This window comes from Corvus brachyrhynchos, unplaced genomic scaffold (genome assembly GCF_000691975.1).
Source record: "Corvus brachyrhynchos isolate BGI_N302 unplaced genomic scaffold, ASM69197v1 scaffold94, whole genome shotgun sequence".
NCBI lineage: Eukaryota > Metazoa > Chordata > Aves > Passeriformes > Corvidae > Corvus > Corvus brachyrhynchos.
In genome coordinates, this window is record NW_008238330.1 from 8,910,708 (window position 1) to 8,926,964 (window position 16,257).

The 16,257-nt window shown below is 40.3% G+C and overlaps 1 protein-coding gene across 1 annotated transcript in view; it reads right to left on the reverse strand.

Moving 5' to 3' along the window:
• EXOSC7 (exosome component 7) overlaps positions 1–13,670 on the reverse strand; it is a 24,395-nt gene extending 10,725 nt beyond the window's left edge. The window contains exons 1-5 of the mRNA XM_008633877.2: positions 13,473–13,670; positions 11,933–12,034; positions 11,163–11,257; positions 6,275–6,437; positions 1,860–1,930 (exon numbers count right to left, since the gene is read on the reverse strand). Coding sequence (XP_008632099.1) covers positions 1,860–1,930; positions 6,275–6,437; positions 11,163–11,257; positions 11,933–12,034; positions 13,473–13,529 — 488 coding nt within the window. The 5' untranslated portion in view covers positions 13,530–13,670. The remainder of the gene's footprint in view (positions 1–1,859; positions 1,931–6,274; positions 6,438–11,162; positions 11,258–11,932; positions 12,035–13,472) is intronic.
• Positions 13,671–16,257: the final 2,587 nt, after the last annotated feature.

A 16,257-nucleotide genomic window follows, 5' to 3' on the forward strand; every position in this document is an offset into this window, starting at 1 on the left:
AGGGAAAGCAAGTAAGAGTCAAAGAGGGACACATGTCGAGCACAGCTCAGAACACTTAATCTGAAGCAGCCTTCAAACTGACATCTTGTTTGGAGAATAATATTTTATGGAGAACAGGCAGCCACTCTTCACACAACCTTGTGTCAATCCAAAGAAAATCCAGTAGCTACCAAGGGAAAGGGAGAGGAATAGCGAATGAGGACAACAGGTTTTCACTTTGTATTTCACCTCTTGACTTTCTGAGCTTGTATGAGATAAGCTGAACTAGCATTCCCTGCTCAAATCAGTAAGATAGAGTTTTCAAAGGTAAAAAATCAAGAGGCTCATGCATTGTATCATCATCATTGTATCAGGTACCACATTTTGATATGATTCCCAACTTCAACAAGACTTGTGGAGTTTGCCTGCAGTTTAAAGATTATATAAAGGACACAGTGGTCAGAATAATAAAAATAGATAGGAAACATTAAAATAATTACACCCTCCATTATGTTGTCCATGTTCCCAGAGCAACAGATTTTCTTTTATTCACTTATTTAATTCATTACTTTTTATCTTCTCTCTTTATTCTGGTTAAAATAAGAAAAAATACTTAGTTATCTTATAAATAAAGTATGAGCCTTGGATCTGCAGGACAACTCACATGGTAGTAACTGTTTTAACTATATGATTTTGCATCCTGGCAACTCACCCAGAGAAACAAAGGCATTTCTTCTTTTTAGTGTACTGCCAACTCCTTTGTGAGCCATTACATTTCTGGAAGTATTTCTTAATGTTATAAAAACAATCTACTGTTAAAAGTTACTGAGAACTTGATTAACAAGAGAAATTTCTCAGCAACATATACAACTTCTAGTCTCAGACGGATTCTCCCCTTATCCCTTTTAAAGGATTTATAACCTGATACACTGCCTGTCTTCAAAAGCGTATTTTCCTCTTCTTCTTGCGTGTACTTTTCCAGATCTAGTACTGTGCCTTGACTCCCTGATAAATAAGCCAGAACTACACTAGTGACTTTAGCAGATCTTTAATTTAATGCTGAAAACCAATCTGAGATCCACTTTTAAAACATTTATGCTTGTAGGAGTCTAGGTTTTGCACCTCTACCAGCTGTTTTTGCCATGTAAGTTTTTTAGCAAAGCCATTCACTAGGTTGTTTTTCTCAAGGGTGCTACAAACTCTGTACTCCCTTTCACCTACAGATAAAGAAAATAAAACAATAGAAAAAATAGCAGTGAATCTTATTAAAAACACACACAGAAGACTTGCATCATTCATTCTACTAGATTTTATTTTTCCATTCTTTGAATTAAAATGCGCGGGGCAAAGTTCTTTTAAAGGCACATTGCTTCCCCCTCCCCACAATCTCTCACTACCACATTTTTCCTCTTGGTTTTGAAAAGAACTCTAGGCTGACAGTTAATAAGAACGAAATCAAAAGTGGAAAATCAGGGCTAGTTACAAATCAGTAGTCACACTGACAGAGGGCTTCTTATTCAGGAACATCACGTATCAGTAAACACTTCTTATTTCAAACCCACAAGGCATCAACACCAAGGCCTCCAACTACTTGCAACAAAACCATATGGTCAAGACTATTTTTTCTGGATCTGGCTACAACAAAAGTTATATTGTGAGCATGATTGTGCGTAACGTGCAATATGACACTTGATTATTAGAAACTGATTTAAAATAACATTAGTTCATGTTACTTGCATGCAAATGTTACTTGAATGCAAGCTGTCTTGGGTACTTCTTATTTAAATAATTAAGCATTAGAACTGCTGTGCTCACAGAGAGTACTTCTCTTCCACTTCCCATGCCACTTCCACCCACATGAAATGAGATCTGTGCTTTACCTTGTGTTAAAGAGAGCTGCCTTCACTGCGATAGAGATTGCATCAAAGATGTTCCCACCACATTCCAATAACTGTGGAGGAAAAGAAGAATCTCTTTAAAAAAAAAAATCAGGCTACTGCCTTTAAATGAAGCCTTTATTTTCTTTAAAGCTACTTGAAAAGGAAGAAAATTAATTACCAGAACAGGTTTTTAAAAAACAAAGTTGTCTTTAAAGCCTATCTATGAAAAGAAACAGATAGGAAATTAAGATTTCAGCTAACTGTATTATACATGCAAAATAGAAGAGTTAATGCACTTCATAATAAAATTAATGATAAAATTTAATAATAGAAGCTGAAATGAAACCACCACTGTTCTTAATCTTCTTGTGCTAAGGTTCTGAACTAGACTATGACCGGAATACTCTTTATAAACTCACCACATTAATTCTTTAGTGTTAAATCAAGCCAATCAATTTTCTGTATTTTATTTCAAAGAGGAGCCTTTTTTTAAATATCAGCCAGACAAAACCAACTAGGAGAATTGCTTTCATAGATGAAACACACACTGTCACCAAGAACATGGTATGGAAAGCTACTTACATAAGGTAGAGTTATGAAGGCACATCATGATTTATTCTCTTTATGGGAAAGAAAAAAAGAGTCATTGTCAGGTTTGTCTCGTAGCCGAAAGTGATCTAAGGAAATCCTGATGTCAAAGTCTATTTCATATGAGTGTTATGAACAAGTGAAGTGTGTGGAGGGAGCCTAGCTCAGCCTCTTCCCATGAAGACTGGGAGAACAATAGTCAAAGGGGAAAGCAGCACTGCATACAAGGTAAAAAGGGAGCAGTCAAACAGGAAAGCAGCACTGCATACAAGGTAAAAAGGGAGGGCTCCCATAACCACTAACACCTCCTGCAGGCTGCCAGACAATCAGAGATGTGCCTGTCCATTGCCTACTGTCACTTCTCTGACAAGCTCAGCTCTCAGCTGCCAGTACTATTTCCTGAGAACACACACACACAGAGCAAGCATTTGGAATTACTTCAGCAAGAACACATGGATGCTTCTCTGTCACATCAATCTATGCTGTATGGTGAGAGCAAAACAAGTTTTGCAATCCTGATTGCATTGACTGTTCTTCAAAATCTATTTAAAAATGATATAAACTCCTGCACGGGGAGCAAATAATAAACAAGATATTCTGCAAAGACCGTTTCTTTTCATGAAGACAGACTGAACAGTGTAAAAAGAATGACAAAAAGTTGGGATAGAAAGCTAAATACAAAGGTGATCTGATTATTTCTTTGCAAACAGCTGCTGGATACAGAGAGGTTAACTTGCCCCTTTCAGTCATTATTGGATTTTACTTGATAACACAATAAGCCCCACAATATCTTTGTTATTAAAACACAATAACGGGATGTGCTTGCACTGTTGCTAGGCTTGTGTTCAGGCTGATGTTCTGAAGCCTCTTCTGTACTACAGTGGCTCCTAGAGGCAAGGAACACAGCCTGCACAGAGCATGGTGCAACAATTCCTCTGCAAAGAAAGGAACGCTTTTCTCAGCTGAAGCACCTTGTACTGATATCTGCCCCAGTTATTTATTTATTTTCAGGACTAAGAAAGTCTGCAACTGTGAGTTATGGGAAGCAGAGGAGTCTTCACTGCTTCTAATTTACTGATATGCAAGTGAAAAAGTTATTGGAAACAAAAGATAACACATTGTAGACCTCACCTTATCCAGAGAAGCTTTTCCTCCAAAAGTAGAGATTCCTAACTTCTTTTTTTTATCAGACTGGGGCAGAGTGGAATATAAAACATGAGGAAATCCTGCAAGGTGCTCAGTAGTGAAGTGCAAAAATCTCAAGAGAACCTAACACACCCTGTCCTCCTGACACACAACCTATTGTGACTGGGTAGAGAATGATAAGAGATTGCACACTTTGATTCTCCTTGCTTGGCACAGCAGGCTGCTGGGGCAAACCATGTGGAGAAAACTATACATATATATAAAAACCCACTCAAAAATGCTTGAAAGCTTATTTCTGACATCAATGGCTTGCTTAGAAAAAGAAAGAAATTGACGAAAACACAGAGAAGGTGAGAACAGGCTTTTGTGGTACTCCATAAGGTACTATTTGGAAGTGGAATGCCTTCCATTAAGAAAGAATGCATATACTTTGAAAGGTCATGGTATATATTCTTGACCTTTGACATATATAATCTCAGTTTGTCCACATGTCTGCATCTTTGTGGTGTGCATGCTTGAAATTGCTTTTTCTCCTTGTCTGACTGTACAGGATTATAGCACGTCCCAAGTACACTGACCACTGGAAAATATTTGAGAGATGTTTTTAATCTATAAAGCTGCATGAGTCTGCAAAACAAACTGTTTTCTCTTTTGAGACTGCAAGTGTCAAATTCTATTTACACAAAGGAGCTGAATATAGATGTTTCAATCAAAGTACACATGGCTAAATTATATAGTAATGGAGTATTTCCAGGCTCATAACATTCTTTCTGGATCTTTTGGAATGAGAGATTTCCAGACAAGTACCTTCACACCTGACCACAAGGTACCAGTATTTTCAGCCTCACAACAGATATAAGGCTTATTTTCCCTCCAACATAACTATGCAACACAAACATCAATGTAAACGATTTCCAGGAATTCTGAAGGAAAATATCACCCAAAGGACTCTCTATGAGTGTTGTTTTTATACTCAGAATCTGTCCCCCTCCAAATACAAATAATATGAGTTGCTCCTTATATTAGCCCAGGTGTCATCCTTCTACCACACCCCACTAAAAGTATAATACAGAGGCCTGAGGTGGAAAAAAAAAGTTGGGGGTGGAACAGAGTAGAGAGAAATGTTAACAGTATCTTGTTCTAACTGTACCAACAGCTCTTCAACGGCTCACACACAAAACCCCTGCAGAATATAACATTAAGAAGACTCATCAAGTTTAGAGTTGTAATTATGAACCTGCAACAGATTCTTTATTGGCACTGTAAAAAGGGCTAAATGTAAAATTCCTCACATAACATAGGCCCTGATGTTCATAATTCTGATACAACTAGTAGCATGAAAACACCAAGGCTGTTCTTCTCTGTAGCTGTGGACAATCAACAAATCTGTCCAGGAACAATCAGATAATGACCAGCTACATCTCAAACAAAAGCTATACAGAACAGTGTACATGTGTATATATATACACACAGGAGCAGACAGCTTTATGAAAGTCTTTGTTTATGCAGTGCCTATGCAATGTTAAGCAGCATGTTGCTTAAATATGCCCAGCATTTAATATTCTGTACCTTTGCTTGTAATTACCTAGTAACTAAAGGCCCCAGTGTGATTTCTCAGAACTAACACTTCATTCTGCATTAAACCATGCCAAGCTGCAATAAGCCAGTGACTTGGGCTGTTAAAGCACTCAGCAGAGGTACATATTCCATCATTCTGTAGGTGGACTCTTGTGGCATGTACTGTATCTACCATAATCAGGCTAATGCTAGTGCTTTTTAAACACTTAGTGAACTAATTTTCTCATTTATTTAGTCTAAATGTTCCTGTTTTGTTCAACAAAACCCTGTATTTAATTTTCTGGCCATACAGCTTAACATTTTGCACATTATTTCACAGACACTAATGGATTCCTGTAAGATCCCTTAACATATTTTCACTTCCAAATTTGACAAACAGAAACTCAACTTTGGACCAATAAGAATTGGAAATAATATTCAGGAGAGTCTGACTTGCAGACTTCTAAAAGTCCCATGACAGAGTGCTTTAAATGCAGCATATTTTGGAAATTGAGCTGCTGCATGCATCAGATTTGTACACATAAAATTCAGTTTTCATTATTGTCATGGGAACAAATACTCAGTTTACCTTCTACATTCAATACATACATACAACTTTCATCAAAAAGCACCTAGGCTAAACCCAGCTTTTGCCAGAAAAGCTTCTATTTTACTTTACTGAATTAGTAGTGATAAGAGTGCAAAGAAGCAAACAGGATGGGCAGTTCTGTTAGGGCTAACATCCAGCCATGACAACTTACATTCATTAGAACAATATATTTGCTGTTACATTTAGCTTAGAAGAGAAGTTTACCCTTCTTCAGTGGCAATTTTCTGGTCAGTATAAGATCACTGATTTTTATCTGAGAGAGATTTGGAGTATTCAATGTTTTTTTAGTTCTGCAGTGGAACAGCAACATCAAGAAGAGTAGAAAAAGAGCAAACTGAAATTAGCGATTAACTGCTGTAAGTAGGTTCACAAGAAAACGGCCATCCATGCTGTGATACATTACATCACATTATGAGAAGCCTTTTTTTACGTAAGAAAATACACAAGGTTATGCTAAGTCAGTCTCTGCCTCAGAAAAATTTTGTTGAATCTTAGTTTTCATTTCTGTACTTACCAATACATCCACATAGAGAACCCAGCAGTGCTCTTTGGGATTGATACAAAGGGATTTCAAGTCTACACTGTTCTCGCAGCTGAATACCCTGTACAGCGTATTTGCTATATCTGTGCCAAGTTCTTCTCCTCCCCGGCCTTCCAACTCAGGAGAGTTTGAAGAACTAGATAAAGAAAGAAAAGAATAATTTCACTTCTGAAGCAGCAAACATCCAAAGAACATTTCTTAAATATAAAGCATTGAAAGTATCTAAGGATTTATTTGTACAAGAATAGGCATCCTATCTGAAAAGGAATGATTTCCATTTTGCATAAGAGAAGGTTTTGGTGCAGATAATATACTGACATTTTGTTACAAATACTAATACTAACTAAATCCCACCACTATCTTCAGTTCCCAAGTTATAATTGACGTATAATTTGCTGAATTTTCTCAGAGATTATTTCTTAAGCGCTGTCACCTTCTATCATGTCAACCCTTTAAAAAAAAAGTGAGACATTTGTACTAAGTTCACAACAGCTAACAAGGCAGCCTAGTAAGAGCTGAATGTTAAATTATTAAAAGAGTGGCTTAGAAGAAAAAGATATAATGATATGACAAACAGAACACTAATTTCTTACAAGTAACATGACTACCTGACCTTAATTGGTAATTTCTTTACTGAGTGTATTGTCTACTATCAAGCCCCTCATAGAAAGCAGGTCATTACTTTCAGCAGCTTATGGAGAACTGCAACTAAACAACATCTTTTCCTGAAGGGATCTGACAGAGTGTGTGCTCTTCACTTCTCTGATTCCAACATAACAAACTTGAGGAGACCCCAACATTTATTTATGAGCAGTCATGCAAGAAAGTTCTTGGATGCTGGGGCCTGGTATGTAGCTAAGAACAAACTTCTAACAAGAAAAGAAAACAGGCCTACAAAAAAAACCCAGCCAAACAAACAAAAGCCAAACTAAACTAACCAACCAAAAAAAAAAAAAATCCAAACCAAGCAAAAAAGGCCTTGCCTCCAAAGAAGAATAAAATAGAGCAGAAATGTCTAGAGATGCATATATGGCAAAATAATGAACAAAGATTCCAAACCCAACCTCTGGTTTATACAGAGGGCAAGAATATTCTCAAGCAGTGGACCTGTAGCACCATTGCAAATCTTGTTTTAAAATAAACCAGTCAGACCTCCACCAAATTAATTTCTCCTTGCAGAACATATCAAAGGAAGTGGTTCCACAGAAGTAGTCTTGGTCTGCTCAAAATCTGTAACGGCAAAGCCCCACATTCTCCTGGCAGGGCACCTCACAGGGCTAATTTCTCATGTATGTTCTGTATCTATATGATGATACAAAACCTTTGCACACCAGGAATACAAAAATACAGCAGAAAATTAAGTCTTGGAATACAATCACTTCACCTTTAAAAAAAATCCCAAACGGCTAAGGATTCACTTTATCAAGGCATGACTTAAACCATCAAGTGAGCTGTACCAACAGTACTGCAGAACCTATAACCTTACATATAATTACCTACTATTATCCTTACCTCACAGTAATCATTCCAACTTGTTGTTTTGCAGAGTTGATGAAAACTCAGAATGCCAGGAAGAACTACTGGATTTTATAGAAGTCATTTGCTGCTACTATTAACAGACAGCACTACACATGCTTAAAAATACAAAGAAACATTACTGCCAATTAAGCACTGATCTATGCTTCTAAACTATATTTGCCACATGAATAAGCGCTGCAAGTGTGACACGCAATATTATTCAGGGTTATTATACACCAATTTTATGAGATAGGATCTTATCTAAGTATAACTCAGTAATGAGTCAGGTCCTCAGGTTGTATTAAACAAGCATTTATCCATGGAAGCAGCTTTTATGCAAGTTAACAAGATTATTCTGTTTAAAGCATGCTATGCAAGCATTATGATCTCTGTGGTAAGTTGAAAGAGTTATGCAAACTTCAATCTATGCCTCATTATTATTTCTAAACAAAAAGTTTTAGCAAACGTTGTATTTTTTGATTACAAGTGGAAGCTTTGTTTGACAGTGACAGAAAGAACCTTAGACCCAATTGGAATATCACTGTACATTTCACTGCATCTTAATTCCATTATTATTTTAACACTTCATTTCCTTGCAATCAAAGTGAAATAAAGAAGTAAGGTTAGCAGGATATTATTATAATAACTATTTGGTAAATACTGCCACCTAATGCCTACAGATTATTGCAGTAATTTACACTGGGCAAAATTTGGAAGGGGGTTGTCTTAACAGACTAGAAAGAGAAAATGCCAAAAGTCTTGGCTTATGGAGCATAGAAAGGACTTAGTAGTGGTACAAAACTTATACTCCCAAGCAGGATGTAACTTTCAAGATTATCAAAATAATTTCAGTGTCACAGTGCCTAACAGACTAAGATTCCTCCTAAAGCATAACAATGCTTCTACCACAGATCTCTACTGAATTTCAAAACTCTTCCTGTTACCAGTCAAAATCCTCCTGTTGCAACAGCTAAGTATTGCCCACCTATTGCTCAGGCCATTAGTATACTGTAATCTACAGAAGGCCAAGCCTGGACAAATATATTCCTTGCTTCCCTAATTCCACAAACAAAATCTGATGCATTCAAGGAATTCAGATGTCTGCTTTTCTTGTTGTTCCTATTTCTCTTACAGTTTGAAAATGGTAAATCAGGTCAGCCACAAAACTCAAATGTGAGAAAAGCACACACAGCAGTCTTTCAACATCAAGGGCCAGGATGAATATCTTCTCCAGTGATGACAGGCAGTAAGAATACCACACAGGACACAGACTTGTTTTATGATAATTATTTTCTAGGATCACAAATCAGTGCCCCAAAAATCATCCCTTCCAGAGACTCGCACTAAAGTCTGTCTCAAAATGGGACTAAGTGTGCTCTTTGGATTTTAGGTAAAGGACTCAGAGCAGAATAAAGAGAAATGGAAGTCTGGAACAGAGATGATCCAGCAAGTGATTATTTTCATCAGTAAAAGAAACCATGAAAGTTTTGGGAAATAAGCATTTTAAGACAGTAATCACTGCAGTCCGAGTTTTCATTACTAGCTTCAATAATATAAAAGCCAAGTAGAACACACAGGAACTTCACCAGGAGATGCAGGGTATCAAACTACGCTCAGTTACTACCACCCAGTGGCAGCCTGGAAAAGCATCAGGGTGCTGACAGCAGCTCGACAGAAAACAAGCTGCCTCCACTTCACTTTTTGTCTTTTGCATCTTTCTGGAGGCTAAAGAACACCTTTCCCTGTGCCACGAGCATGTGAAAAGTGACTACACTTCTCTAAAGTTCAGGCTTTTGGCGCCTGTTGTCACAGAAATCAAAGATTACCTACTTCTGAACTGACAAGATTCATCTCCCACAATATCGATGCACTTCTCCCTCCCATCTCATGAAGCAGAGATTAACCGAAAATACAACCTAACATTAATCTAATGAGTTGAAGTTTTTCTAGTATCTATTTTCACACACAAGAAGCGTCACAGAATTGCCACATGTCCACAGACCACTTTTTTCAGGAAGGAAATGTCCCTGCTGTCAGTGAACTTTCTTCATATAGAAACAACCAGAAAAAAACGCCAAAACAATAAATATGTACCATTTAACTCACTTCATACATGAGTTTTAACAGTAGGACCACATTCAAGATCATCTTCCCATCTGATATTTTTTGAACAGCAATCATAAACAACTAATTCACAGGTGAGTGCTTTCCTTTAAGGCATAAATTTCCACAGTTAACTAGAACATAGTGATGTAGAGAGGCAGTCTCAGATAAGGCTGCATAATGTGACACACCAATGTTAAGGCAGATATAGACAATTAGGTCAGAAAGACTATCAGATATACACTTAGTACCTCTCATACATTAGCTTTAACAATGGTATATTGGTTTAATGTCAGAGTAGCAACATTTTTTTGTTTTTAATAAAAAGAAAAGGAGATGTCACATGCAAAACAGCCAAGTTGACAATGACAAGGCTTTTATGAGAGATCCCCAAAGCCCTTTATGTCATAAAGAACAGTTTTGGGGAAGTCTGCAAGACTTGGATACTGTAGTCTCAGGCTGCAGACAGTCTAGTCTAACACTGAGATGTCACTGTGCTATCTCAGAGCAACCCGAAAACAAGAGTTCTCAGTTTTCTTCTAGCTTCCTCTGTAATTCAACCACTATGAAGACTGTAAGGATAAACAACAGTCCATTTGTAGCAAAATGCAAGAAGTCTGATTAAAAACAAACATCCTTTTAGTTAATGAAAGATGGATTCACTGATAAATATATAACTAAAATTTCTAATTAGTTTTTGCATCTGAAGTTTACACTGGGGATTTTTCTTTTTTTAAATGAAAAAAAAGTTTTGTACAAAACACATTTCAATCTTTTTCCACTGCTTTCACAGACAAAGTAAGCAAACCTTTAAGTACAGCTAAAGCACAGTCTGTATTGGTCGATTCTTTTCTTCCAACTTCTTTTGAAAGAGATTTTCTCTATTTTTTCATGGAAAAAACCAACAGCTGACATCTTAGTCATGAAGTCAGGTTACATGCACATGTACTAGAACCATTATTCTTTTCCAGCTGCAGTGATGCTATGCAATTTGGGATTGTTTAATTTCACCTGTTTTCATTCTTTAACTCCTACTGATTCGCTTCTTTTGGGTTTGCAGGACCAGCCAAAAATTTCTCAACATTTACTGCTACTGAAACAGTAAAAGAACTTGTTTCTATTACTCAAACCTCTAGAGGAGGTTAGTGAATGAAGGCATAAACTTCTGAATAATGGCAAGACCTGATTAGCCGTTTATTCCAAATATTAGATCTATTTCATTCTTCTCTAGTATACTAACCAGTCAACAAAAAATTCCAGGTAACCTTCATCTGGTTTCTCCAACTTCGGTGTCCCCATTTCAGCTTTTATGCCTACCAAGATATCAGTTTCTCCCTATTAAAACAAAAGCATATCACACAACTGGAATTATAATTACAGAACTACTTGTTTAATTTAAATGTCTATGACAAGCTGACATTTCCACCTTTCAGTTATCAGATAATTCTATCAGAGTAAACTTAAAATAACATTTTTTTAAAGAACAAAAGGCTTTAGAAGGACAATATTAAGCCTAAGAAGATGCTTCAAATAATTACCATACATATTACCTTCTTCTAGGTTAAAAAGACAGTCTTAATATCCAAGACTACTTCTGTCATTTTGGTTCTGTAAACAACTCCTTCTGCAGAACCTTCATAATACTGCACAGTATATTTATCTTCTTCACACTCAACACATGTCAGAAGTAGTTTTGCTTCCTTCTAAAGGAATAGAAATTTTTGCCCCCACCCTCAGGGATTAGGCACAACAGTAACTTCAGTTTTCAAGATTAAATGTTAGATTAGTTCAGACTGAAGGCTGTCCAGGCACTTTACATTAAATCCAGCTCAAGCCTGCCTGAACTAATTATGTACCCTGTCATTATTTCCATATCCCATAGTTTTAGTTACTGCTATACACACATGCCATTATACACAAAAACCCATCTATGAATAGCATCAGCTTAACTAGTCATATGAACAAGGAATTTTATCAGCAAGGTACCAAATCCCTAAGAAATTTACCTACCAGCTTTACTCTTGCAGATCCACTTGTGTTTGATACAACATCTGTTTCTACTTCTGCACATCTGTAGTCTTCACAACCTTGACCATCTACACGAAGATCTTCCTAAGTATGACAATCAATATACTGCACTTAAGGGAATCAGTAATGAAAAGTAAAAAAAAAAAAAACAACCCAACCAAAACCAAACCAAACCAAACAACCCAAAAAACCTAAACAACCACAAAAACCCAACAACCCGCCCCCCCAACCCCTGTGACTTTGAACTTTCCTTCTCCTATACCACACAGCAGTAAAGAGGATATAAAAGCAACAACTTGTAGTTTCATCATGGAGTACAAAAGAAGCAACTGTACTTTTTCTTTTATATCTCGTTTATGTAGAGCTTGCAACAAGCAATCTGCAGGCAGACATGAACTGCACCAAGTCCCTCCAATACCTGAAAGAAAGCTTCAGATTCCAAAACTGTAAAGGTCGTGGCCTTAAATGGTACATTACCTAATACAACCCAGCTCTTTGCTGGGACAGGCAAGTTCTGTACTTTTACATAATAAGTTAGGACACCAGCAGACAAAAATAATACACCAGCCTTCCAAATGCCTTCATCCACTTTTATTTCAAAAACGGGTATTAGGCATCCTCTGATACTATACAGCTCGTTCCCATAAAACCAGGCTGTTTTTCAGTAAAATTCAGTAACAATACAGTTCTGTTATCTTTGGGGCTTCTCCCCAGACATCCTTTACTCTTCCTCCTTGGTCCACTCACGTTCCTTCACTAAGTGACAGGCTAAAACTCTATCTAACGGCAATAACTTGAGAATGAGCCAGGGAAGAGGTGGAAAGAGCAAGGGAAGATGAGCAAATGGGGACAGAAGAAGTATATTAAGCTATTAGAGAGCATCCAAAGGAGGGCAAGGAAGGTGGTGAAGGGCCTTGAGGGGAAGTCGTCTGAGGAGCTACTGAGGTCACTTGGCCTGTTCAGCCTGGAGGAGACTGAGGGGAGACCTCACTGCAGTTACAGCTTCCTCCTGAGGGGAAGAGCAGGGGCAGGCAGTGATCTCTTCTCTGTGGTGACCAGTGACAGGACACAAAAAAATTGGCCGGAAGTTGTGTCAGGGGAGGTTTAGGTTGGATATCAGGAAAAGGCTTTAGACCCAGGGGGTGGTTGGGCACTGGAACAGGCTCCCCAGGAAAGTGGTCACAGCACTGAGCCTGACAGAGTTCGAGAAGCTTTTGGACAATGCTCAAAAGCACATGGTGTGATTCTTAGGGCAGGGCTGTGCAAGGCTGGGAGCTAGATTTGATGATCCTTGTTGGTCCCTTCCAACTCAGCTTATTCTAGGATTCTGTGCAAACAAATCCACGTCCTGCTCTCAGCCTGCTTCCCGTTCCGACGCTCAGTGTGCTCAGATAATTACTACTCCGGAGGCTCGCCCCCCGCCACAACGGTGGAGGGCTCCCTCCCTCCCTCCTTCCTCCCTTCCTATCCCCCTCCTCCCCAGCCTAACTCGCTCCCCACCGCCCGGCGCCCACCCCGGTACCTGCACGCCGTGCACGATGTAGAGCTTCTCCGCCTCGCTCAGCACCACGGACGCCATTCCCGCCACCTCCCGCCCGCACCTGCGCAGTGCCACGCTTCCTCCCTGCCTTCCTGCCTTCCATCCGCCCGCCCGCGGCGGGAAAGCTGCCAGTATCCATAGCTGGTGTCCCACCCGCCCAGCCGGCACCGACACCGGCACCTCACAGCGGGGGCTCCCCCTTCCTGCCGGCAAAGCGGGGGGTGCAACCGGGAAGCCACAGAAGCCTTTCACATGGAGTAGGCGCAGCGCTCTGGACGCGGTACCCACTAGGCAGCCCGCATCCCGGAAAACGTCCCGTCCAAGAAGCTGGCCCTCGTGGTAAACCCAGAGCACCCGCTCTCTGCCTGCCCTCTGCCAAGAGCTCCTGAAGGAGGCTGTGGAAATATCCCAGTGCTCAGAACGGGATCGCGTAGTCAGAGTCCTCTGCGTTTCTTCATTTTCCTTGCGAAGTTTTTACCTCAGAGAGGTCCAAGCGAGGTGCGGTGGGCGGGGAAGGCTGGTGCGGCAGCAGGGAAGAAACCAAATGCTTTCCTTAGGAGATTCTGTTCGTCCTGTGCCAGATATCGCTGGGAAGGTGGCGTGGGAAATGTAATTAAAAGCTCGCACTATTATATTAAAACAATAATTAAGGGTTGGGGTTTTTTTGACAGCCTTAATTGAAAGTTGCATAACAGTCATTAATGTAAGATTGCACGCCTTTTTGCACAACTCCTGTGTATCATTTTCACAGTATTTTAAAAGATGCTATCTGACTTCACACTGATGCTTGCTTGGATAAAAATGATCCATGGCTCTGAAGAGTTACACAGCACAGTGTTGGAGTTCATCCAGTCTTCCAGAACTCCTTGCTCAGTCAAGTGTACAGAGCATTCCTGGCTGTGCCTACTTGAGCAGGTGGCATGATGCAGTGGGAGCAAACCTCAAGAGCAATGGATGGTTTTGGAGGTTTTAGGTTGGTCTGGTCCCATTGGCAGGCTGCTTATCCATTAGCAGTTGGGGCATAGCTGATGCATTTCTGGGACTCTTCTCATGGCTTACCTGCATCCAAAAGGAGTCAAGTTTCTGCACTCTAGAGTTGTTGCATGGGCATTGCTTACTGCTTCTTGGTGGGGAAAGCCAGCAGTGGAGCCTGACAGAGCTGGGAGCCGAGGCTTGGATAGCTTGTCCTCCCTGCTCACCCTAGGGAGGTGAACAGGGCCAGGTCTTCTTCCTGGGCCAGGGGAGTGCCAGACAAAGGCAGTGCCTAGGCATGAAAGGGCCCTGGTTTGTATATTCTAAAATAGCATCTGCCAGTGCTGCTATCCAGCACAGATTGACCCTTCATTTGACTTGCAGTATGATACTTGTGTCATCACATTCCACAGTGTGAACCAAACAAGAAGTAAGAAGAAATCAAAAACTCCCTGAAAAAGCAAGCGATTTTGATCTGAAACACAGTGTTAATGCAGATGCGCCCTATGATTTCCACTGAGAGCACAGGGAGATGACATTCTGGCTCTCATCTCAGCTCCTGCCTCTCATGGCTTAGCCCACAGCAGCTAACAGTTCCAACTGCCAGACGAGAGTGATTTGTTAATTTTTTTCCCCACCTCTGCCATCCCAGTTTGGAATCTACCTGATGTTAGTCAAATTCTTGCATAGCCCAGAGGTTCAGCTAGCAAATCTTGTTTACATGCAAAAGGCAGTTTTTCAGAGGCAGGAGGAGTCCAGGTCTGGCTTGTTTCTCCTCAGGCAGGACAGAAGGCATCCTCTTGCCCTAAAGAGCACTTCTGAGCACATTCAAATTCCAGCACAAGGCAGTAGTGAAGCTTATCATACAAAAAAGGATGTCACTTGTTTCTTGGGTTTGTTTGGGTTTTTATGTTGGAGTTTTTTTTAACAAAGGCAAACTCTAACTTTCCTCTAACTTCATTGTGGTAAATTAATGACGTGTTGGCTCAAATAAAGCCAGCCTGAGGGAAGCCCCTGAAACGTGAACATTTGCAGTGCATGATTAATACCTGGCAAGGCCACAAAGGCTGGAAGCAGTGGCTTGACTTGGAGAGTATCAAGCAAACTCAGCCCTTGCTCTGGCTCCAGACATGACACCTGCAGTGGAGTGCTCTGTCACAGAACCACAGTCACAGAACGGGTAGGGTTGGAAGGGACCACAGGGGGTCATCTGCTCCAACCTCCCTGTTCAAGCAGGGCCATCCTAGAGCACATAGCACAGGATTGTGTCCTGACAGTTCTTGAGTATGTCCAGTGAGGGAGAGTCCACAACCTCTCTGGACAACCTGTTCCAGTGGATGGTCACCCACACTAGTAAAGAATTCTTCCTCATGTTCAGGTGGAACTTTCTGTGCATCAGTTTCTGTCCACTGCCTCACATCCTAGTGCTAGGTACCACCGAGAGGAACCTGGCTCCATCTCTTCTCCCCTCACCCCCCCACTTAAGACATTTATACACATTAATGAGGTCCCCTCTCAGTAGTCTCTTCTCGAGGCTGAACAGGCCCAAGTCCCTCAGCCTTTCCTCCTATGAATGATACTCCAGTCCCCCAAACATCCCCTCTGCTCTGCGCTGTACAGCTCCTCCTTGGGTGCCAAAAGATTTTGGAACCTGCAAACCAGAACCACTCTGAACCTGCCTGGGGCTGGGAGATGACCGACGAGGCAGAACCATCCGTTCCCGTGTTAAAACAGTGGGGTTTTTTTCCTCACAAAACCCGTACTCCCCCACCCCCCAGGCACCCACACGCCCGGG